Source organism: Balaenoptera musculus, chromosome 13 (assembly GCF_009873245.2).
Source record: "Balaenoptera musculus isolate JJ_BM4_2016_0621 chromosome 13, mBalMus1.pri.v3, whole genome shotgun sequence".
Classification (NCBI taxonomy): domain Eukaryota; kingdom Metazoa; phylum Chordata; class Mammalia; order Artiodactyla; family Balaenopteridae; genus Balaenoptera; species Balaenoptera musculus.
In genome coordinates this window covers 12,059,498-12,068,795 of record NC_045797.1, presented here as the reverse complement: position 1 = coordinate 12,068,795, position 9,298 = coordinate 12,059,498, and the positions used below count along the sequence as shown (strand labels likewise).

General features: G+C 48.9%; 1 protein-coding gene across 3 annotated transcripts in view; it reads right to left on the bottom strand.

The window, feature by feature from the left end:
- Nucleotides 1–1,601: 1,601 nt before the first annotated feature.
- The window catches only part of TTL (tubulin tyrosine ligase), a 38,241-nt gene continuing 30,544 nt past the window's right edge, over nt 1,602–9,298 (bottom strand). For 2 of the 3 annotated variants that reach the window (XM_036873410.1, XM_036873413.1), the window contains one exon: nt 1,602–5,044. In XM_036873410.1, coding sequence (XP_036729305.1) covers nt 4,930–5,044 — 115 coding nt within the window. In that variant the 3' untranslated portion in view covers nt 1,602–4,929. The remainder of the gene's footprint in view (nt 5,045–9,298) is intronic. The other variant, XM_036873411.1, reaches the window with a different exon arrangement.

The following is a 9,298-nucleotide window of genomic DNA, read 5'->3' as shown; positions in this document are numbered from 1 at the left end:
GCGTCTCACTATCACGGCCTCTGTTGTTGCAGAGCACAGGCTCCAAACGCGCAGGCTCCAAACGCGCAGGCTCAGTAGTTATGGCTCACGGGCCTAGTTGCTCCGCGGCATGTGGGATCTTCCCAGACCAGGGCTCGAACCCATGTCCCCTGCATTAGCAGGCAGATTCTCAACCACTGTGCCACCAGGGAGGCCCCTCTCCTTTAGTTCTTTAAACATATTTTAAATAGCTGAATTAAAGTCTTTATGTATTAAGTCCAATGCCTGGGCTTCTTCAGGTATGGTTTCTATTGACTGTTCCTTCTATGGGCCATACTTTCTTTTTTCTTTGCATGTCCCGATAATTTGTGTAGAAAATTGGAAATTTTAAATAATACGATGGGACAACTTTGGAAACCAGACACTCTTCCCTCTCCAGGGTTTCTTGTTGTTGTTCTTTATTTAGTGACTTTTCTGAACTAATTCTGTAAAGCTTGTATTCTTTAGTGTGTGGCCACTGAAGTCTCTGCTCAGTTAGCTTAGTGGTCAACTAATGATTGAACAGAGCTTTCCTCAGTTGCTTAGAACCAGTACCTCTCCCAGTCTTTGTCACAGGACTGTGTGCATGTCTGTGTGTGTGTGTGTGTGTTGGGCATGCTTTCATGCTCAGGCAGGCAGTTTACAGCTCTGCCTTAGTCTTCACTTCCTGCTTGTGCAGATCCTCCTAGTCAGACAGAGGTGAAAGCTGAGGGAATTCAGGTCTCCCCTGGGCATGTACACAGCCCTACACCTGTGTGTGGCCTTCCGTATTTTTAGGAATATGTTGAAACTTCAAAACGTTTTATGGACATCTCATTCCCCATCTTTCCCTTCTAAATTTTTTGGTCAGCAGCTTCTTTGTTCCAGCTGCTAAAGCCATCTCAGTAAGTTGAGATGTTAAACAATTGCTGCTGATTATTTTTAACAAATGCACCTAGGGAAAAGGCTGCTCACACTGGGCACACTCTGAGACAGGTCACATAAAATAAGCCCTAAGATGGGGACTTACATAGAAGTCCTTAGTGAAGTCTTAGTAAGGACTTCTTGAACTTCTAGCTATTTGGGGAAGGAAGCTCACTTCAGAAGCCCCTCTACCTCCATGTTTAAAGCACACATAACTCCTTCACAACCAGGGGTCTCACCTCACAATCTGCAGCATGATTCAGACAATACACATGACATGTGAGACATGATGGACTGGATTTTGGCAGCTGAAATTGTTTCAATGCTTCACCCTGGAGCAGCTCATCACAGTTTCAAAGGACAATGTGTTGGCTTACGTATTGAGTAGCATTCTGGGGTCAGCAAACGATGGCCACATACGTGCTTGTTTTCATATGGCCTGTGTGCTAAGTTTTTTTGGCTTTGTTTTAATATTTTTTAAGAGTCGGGGGAAAAAAAGAAGAATATGCAAAGGAGAACCAGTTTGGCTTGCAAAGCCTAGAATATTTACTACCTGGTCCTTTATAGAAAAAGTATGCCTACCTCTGGGTAACAGAATCATGCATTCAAATAACCAGTGATATCCTAGGACAGTCAACACTCACAATAAGATGACAGACCCAAAGGGCAAAGAAACGCTTGAAATATGATTCCTTTAATGCTCCAGGCATTTTAAACATTCATAAAATCGCCTCGTTTCAGAAGTCATTTCCTCTTAGGTACAGATTCTGTGTCCAGGATCAAAGATAGTTTTCTCCATGGCACCCATGTGCTGTGGGGACCCACTCTGGCATCTAGTCTTCTCTGGCAGAGTCCCCACCACCCACAGCGGGGCTGGATGCACCCCTGCTTGACATGACTTCAATTCTTAATGGCAACACCTTCTGTAGCATCACTGCTGCTTGCGGGTCCTGCGGATCCCATCCATTTCCAGCTGGGATGTCCCAAGTCTGGGATGATCACCCTGAGGCACTCGTGAAACATCACGTCAGCTGGTAAGTTCACCAGCACCTGCTCCACTGCATCAGACAGACACTGAGGCACTTCCACGTCCTGGGGAAGTGGAGTTTATAGTTACCATGGGAGTCCAGAGGGAGGGGAGGGGATTTTTCTATCAATAATTCATTTATAATCTTAACACATATTTAGCAGATTTATAAATTCATGTCTGTTTATATTTGCTGACAAGGCTTCACAAACTGTTTAAGTAGATGAAAGCACAGCTGAGTTTCCAAAGGCTGTGACGGGGAGCAAAGAAAAACCTGCTTGGACTGGCACTCGCTGTATCACGTCAGCATCCGGTCATTCTTAAGGGAATGCCTAACCTTCTAAAAGGAATTTTTTAAAAAGCCCTAAACCTTATCTGATTCTTCCAAGGTAATAATGTGTTTGTCCTTCCTTCTCAAGCAGTGGTTCAAGGCATCTCAAAGCATGCTGATGCCTGAGGTTCTGACTTAATGGGTCAGGGGTGTGGGAGGGGGAAGATGTGGACACCAACATTCTTTAAAAGCTTCCCAAGTGATTCCAGCAAATAGCCAGCATTGAGAACCTTGGTACTAGAGGTTCTCCAGCCTTCCTAATCTCATGTGTCCTCACTAAATGCCCTTGAGGTAGTCGCTGGGTCAGGCAACGAGCTCTTCCGTGAGATAAGAAACTAAGGCACAGAGAGGTTCACGGGCTCCTCTGATGCTGTGCAGCCAACGACAGAGTCCAGATCAGAATCGACACCTCCAAAAAACACCACCTCCTTCCCCAGCAACTGGAGACACGAACACAGACTACAGGTATGAAGACTGACTGGGGGCGAGGCACGACCACCTGTGTCACAGATATCATGGAAGGATACGGAACAGTTCTGAGTCAACCATTCCACCTGATCAGAAATAAATGCATAAAATAGATACTTATTTGAAACCATGCGAGGAATGAAGCAGAATTTTCTTTTTAAAGCCTTCCTTCCCTCACATATATTGCTATTGATTCAGGTTTCTTAGAAAATCCATCAAGATCCACAGACTTCCTACACCTGGATTCTTAGCTCTGTCACCGTAAGAGACACCGTAAGAGAAAATTCTCGAATGTCCCTGCAATTCAGGTCCAAAAGATCATTACAAATCTGCGTTCGCATGTGATAGCACTACAAACACCTCCAGGCTTTCCCCATCACCCTACACCTTCTACATAGGTGTGCACCTCACCACGATCTGCTCAGAAGCCCCCAGCACTAACCCATCAGCTGTGCTGGGCCTTCACAGTTCCCTTAACACTGTCTTATTTTGCTCTGGATGGAAACTTCATTATCTATATATTCTGGGTAACCGCCCGCACGTTATTTTGTAATTCCAAACACCCGGGAGGGCCGAGCCAGCTGGCCCTTCCTCCACTTCAGCCCGGACATAACACTTTCACATCCCACACGCACTGCTGCATCCATTGAATCATTTCCATCCTGATTCCTTTTTTCACTGTAAGCTCCCACATCTCATCATGTTTGAGGTGCTGCTTTTTCTTCTCTATGTAAAAAAAGTCGTCTCCCCTGGCTGCAGAACTGTTTTCTCGTGCCAAGTAGAGACGAATAATGGAGCACACACGTGCCAGAGGGAAGACCCCGCCGCGTCCTGGGGAGGAGGGAGCCTGTTCAGTGGGTCTGCTGTGATTCCCAGCGCACCATTCACTCACTCATCTTACACTGGACACAGATGGCATATGGGGCTTCCTCTCGCTAGTGACATGGCCTCCTGGGAAGTCTGCAGAAAATTCGTCGATCCCGTGAGTAGAAACTACATCTAACGGGACACCATTAACCTCTGCTGACTTAAGAGATGCTGAGTGCGGCTCTGAAACCGCATCTTCCCCATTTTAAGAGACTCTCCCACTCAGGTGAGACGCACACTGATTCAGAGCCTCTCCGTGATGTCGAGAGGCGCAGCAGACGGAGAATCTTCCCTGGAACAAAACCTGCCTGTCCAGCTCCCACAGAAGGTGCTAGAAGAGCAAGAAAAACAAAATGGGGAGGAGCCCCCTGGGGTGGAGGGGAGGGGATTTCTACCCTCTCCTGATCCCTGGAAGGGTTTTTACAAAAGTTAAATCCCCCAAAAAACAGAACGAAAGGGAACTTGGCCAAAGGGCATGTAGAATTCTGGTTAAAACAAAGAGAACTGAGAATCATATTTCAAAGACTCCCCGCCCACGCAACTATTAAGTAAAGCAGGACATTGTGTTTTTTCCTCTCTCATGCTTATTGGATGCTTACGGGTTTGCAGCAAACTTACTGCTTGGTTTCTAAAACATGCAGAGAGCAGACTGAGAGCAGCGTTTGCTGTTCGGTGCCCAGCCCACGCCAACCCTGGCCAGTGACCAGCCAGATGCCATCAGGACCAGGACGAGCAAGCCTCCTGATGGCGAGGCAGCGTCTGCAGAGCCCAGCGCCCAGGACAGTCGGTGCGCGCTTGTCCAGATGCCTGTGGGACTAGCGGGGGACACATAGGCAACCTCCCAAGTGCTCTCACATCCCGCCCCTGCCCCAGACAGGAGGCTGTAGCTGGGCACAGAGCTAAGGCACTAATGCAGAGATGGACAGACCCCAACCAGATCCAACGGCTGCCACCCCGGGCAGGAGAGGCGCTGCTCACAGCACTACCTTAGGGTAAAAATCAGATTTTTCAAAGGATGAGAGCGTAAAATAAGCACATCCCTGTTTTTGCCCCTCAGAAGAATATTCTGCTCTCCCATTGGCGAAATTTGCTGCAGTTTTCGAATCTCAGTAGCAGTGCCAAGAGCTCCACCTGGGAACCCCTGGGCAACCAACCACTCCTCGGGGAAGCTGCCTTTTCTTCTTCCAGCACGTCTCTGCAGGTTGTCTCTCTTCCTCCTGTTTGGCGTGATGACGAGCAATTCGGACACTTCTCCTTCCCCCGGGGCAGGGCCCCCTCGTGCTTCCTCCGAGGCAGCTTCGAGCACCTCCCTCGGTCACAGCTTGATGAAGGCGGCCGGCTGGGACGGCTGCTGCTCCGAGTCGGGGGGCGGGAAGAGGCTGGCGATGGCTATGTCCACAATGCCCTGGCACAGCTCGGCATAGAGCTTCCTGAAACGGGTTCAGAGAGCTATTACTGAGGATGCTCATCAAAGCGCAAGCGAAAAGTCAACGCTTTTTTCACCAGGATCTGCCCTAGAAATTCCACCTCACGTTTCTAAGACTGGTGTCTGCGGACCATACAAATCCTGCAGGAGGTACTGCAGGAAGAGAAAGCAGCCACTCAACAGATACTTCTGGAAGGTCTTGCAGGTGAACAGACAAGACGACTCCTGCTCCGACTCGAACTGCAGGGAAGACAGGCAATTCCAAAGAGAACGGGGGCCGTCTTGCCTGTCTAGGGGGACACCTGGAGGCGCAGGCTCTCCCCAGGGAAAGCGCCCACGCAGTGTGGCTGAGGGGCCTTCAGGAAAGACTCCCCGCAGTGACAGCTCAGCTGAGACCCGCAGAGGGAATCACATCGGACAGAGAATGGATGATGGGATAGGAAACAGGATGAAGGAGGGGGAGCCGGACACAAACAACGAGGGAGAGATGCGGACAGAAAGGAGGGGAGGGAGAAAGAGATACTTGGGCGGGAGAGAAGAGGGGCAGTGCAAATGGAAGGAGTGGTACCCACTGAGGAGAGAGAACTCAGGGCATCTGGGGAACTGGACCATCGCAGTGCGAGGCTAGGGACAAGGCAGGGGCCAGGCCATGCAGGGTTCTGATGCCACGTGCAGGGGTCTGGACTTCAGCCAGAGGCAATGGAACCACCATAGCAGAAAAGCTAAGGAGGAAAACCTCCCATCCAGTCTCTTCAGAGGAGCGATGAGGCCCTCTAGCTCCCCACTCACTTATTGCCTATAGGATTTTCGCCCGTTTCACATGGCAGCACATGAGGCCCCAGAGCCAGCTCTCTCAGGACTGTCTCTAACACAGGGAAAAACCAGAGACATATGGTCCAAAGAGAAAACCCACATTTGGGATGATGCTCTAGACCTGATGTGCCTTCCCAACTCACTCAAGACACACTTGGAATCCAGGTGGCTGGAGCCAAGGGTAGGAGCCCAGGCCAGCTCGACCTAGAGGAACAGAGGTCTTTACTGCCCTGATTTCCAGAAGATGCTATGTCCCAATCTCCATCAGGTAGGAAATCTTCACAACCGAATTCCCATCCCTCCTGATGCAATGGCAAATCTCTGCTATCATCCTCCCCATCACAGAAACTTTCTCCCACCCCCCATCCCCTTCTACTGCCCTTGAAGCTGGAACTTGTATGTTCTAACCTCTTGTAAGGCCCTCTGGGAAGAAAGCTCATGCAAAGCCATGCTTCCATTGTCTGTCTCAGGAAGTCCTAACTGCCAGCTGACCTTCATCTTTCCTGCTGGATGTCTGTTCTTCCCTCTCTCCCCTCTCCCCAGTCCCCCAGCCTCTGCCCCTTCTGTCTATGAATCAAGTCCCATTTTCAACAGTTTGGTGTGGCCACACCACTCAGCCTCCCACTTCTGAAGGGATAGTGACCAGGAGGCCTGCAAGGGAGTGATAGCGGCTACTAAACTGGGGACTCGGCAAGTCACCAAGAGCCACAACCGTCAAAATACAAATACACCATGTTTGGTGTTTCGTGATGCTTGTCATTAGCCACCTCGGGAAGGCATTTCCCAAAGGGGATGCTGGGGGGAGGGGAGGACGCAGCTTCAACCTGGTCAACTCATATATTTGGTATTTCTGGTGTAGGAGGTACCTGACATACAGGCAAGAGTGGGCCTTTGAACATCCTGCTCGTTTTCATACAGCAAGATGAGTAAGTCCTATTTTAACATGTACACAGCAATGGAAACTGTGGTTCCTGAATAAAGACTTTCCGGGACTTCCCTGGTGGCGCAGTGGTTAAGAATCCGCCTGCCAATGCAGGGGACACGGGTTCGAGCCCTGGTCCAGGAGGATCCCACATGCCACGGAGCAACTAAGCCCATGTGCCACAACTACTGAGCCTGCGCTCTAGAGCCCGCAAGCCACAACTACTGAGCCCGTGTGCCACAACTACTGAAGCCCATGCACCTAGAGCCTGTGCTCCGCAACAAGAGAAGCCACTGCAATGAGAAGCCCACGCACTGCAACGAAGACCCAACACAGCCAAAAATAAATAAATAAATTTATTTATTTATTTATTTAAAAAAAAAAAGACTTTCCTTTGACTACATCATCATGTCATCGTCTCCATCGACCCTCTCCCCCCGTTCGTCCTTTAGGAAGCAAGGACCCAAGAACACTCCCCACTCAAAATCATGCACCTAAAAGATAGAATCTGAGGGCCTTTCCCAGTGGTCCGGTGGTTGGGACTCCACGCTTTCACTGCCGAGGGCCTGGGTTCAATCCCTGGTCGGGGAACTAAGATCCCACAATCCATGAGGCTCGGCCAAAAAAAAAAAAAAGATGGAATCTGTTTCTTTTCTATTACAGCAACTGTAACACAGTATGATTCATATAATAATTAACTGGGCAGTGTCTGTCTCCCTCCTCCAGTCGACTCCTTGAGGACACTCATTTTTACATGTTCCTAAAATCCCCGCTCTTTCCCTGGACCCCACTGCTCGCATCAGGACCCTGAACCAAGGGAATCCAACAGGCAGTGAGTGGCTGTGTGGGAGCTGGTGAGATGGAGCCCAGAGAGGACAGTGAACCCTGATGCCCAGGGGTTTATCACCAGAGGCCTCTGTTGGGCTCCAGCATGACCTGATCCTGCAAAGCACCTCAGAAAGCAGGTGAGTTTCCACCAGGTGGGTGGGTGCTACTGTTGGGGAAAGAGGTCAAAGCCATTACTCGACACTCCAAATGAACTAAGAAGTTGCTGTTTCTCTGCGCTCCCTAGCCTTCAATCCTTACACGGAACAAAAGAGGCAGATTCACCTTTTCCAATCCAGAGACTGGAGGTCCACCCTTGAGCCAAAGCCCTTAAGAGCAATGGTAAATAAAGGGTCCAACCTCTACGGAAAGTGTTCAGTTATGAGGACCTGCACCAGATTACCTGTATCTTGACCTAGGATAATTTATGCTTGGAATCAAAGAGCTACCCTGGAGAAAAAATGCTTAGTGAACATCTCATAAGCTTCAGGAATAAACTGAAACAGAATCACTTTCGCCCGCAAGACAGTGGGATTATTTTATTACTTTCTTACCTTGTATCCTTGAATGCCTGACTGCATTTTAGATTCTGGTCCTTGATTCACCATCAAGACATGATGGCATCCTTGTCTTTAAACACTTAAAGCTGCCATTTAAACATTCCCAAAGCTCTTCACAGTAAGCAAACAGAACCTCCCTGCTCCCTGAAACCCCATCCTGGCTGATGTGTAAGTTTGGGCCTACTGATAAATAAATTCTATGCATTGAAGCACCAATGTCATTAGGGAGTATTAGGACGATAGAAAGATGTCTCTATGTAAATAAAACCTAAGCAAGTACTGAGTCAGGTGAGTAAGAGTGTTAACCAGGAACACACACTATGTCCATCCAACTACTATTTGCAGACTAGGATGTGCCAGGCATGGTGCTAGGTGCTGGGACTCCAAGGAGAACAAGAAAAACAAGGCTACTGCCCTCACGGTGCATACATTCTGTAAAGAAAACACAAGTGGGTTGATTTGACGGCAATTAGTGTAATGAAGTAAACTACAAAGGCTCTGGCTGGAGAAAATCAAAGATAGGATTGTTCAAGACTTGTGGTTGCCAAGAGGAGGGGGGGAGGGAGGGATGGATTGGGAGTTTGGGGTTAGCAGATGCAAACTATTATATATAGAATGCATAAACAACAAGGTCCTACTGTAGAGCACAGGGAACTATATTCAATATCCTGGGATAAACCATAATGGAAAAGAATGAAACCATATGAAAAAGAATGTCTATATATGTATAACTGAATCACTTTGCTGCACAGCAGAAATTAACATAACATTGTAAATCAACTATACTTCAATAAAATAAATTTTTTAAAAAAGATGGGATTATTCAGGGAAGGCTTCCTGGAGATGCCGTTTTGACAGGGTAGGAGCAGCCCTGGTAAGACTGGGTCGGGGGGGAGGGTAAGAGCAAGCCAAAGGCCCCACAGCAGGTAAGCGTCATCAGGGAAAGGACGCTCTGGGTGAGGCTGGAGAGGCAGGCGGGGGCAGTAGCCGTGCAGGCGGAGGGGAGGCAGGTTTCGGTCCCAGGCGCAGGGGGAAGGCTAGAGAACAGCAGGGCCTGGTTTCCGTTTATCTGGCTGTTCAGGGGAGAACGGACTCCAGTGGGGCAAGAGCACGAGCAGGGACCCAGTCAGCAGGCTCT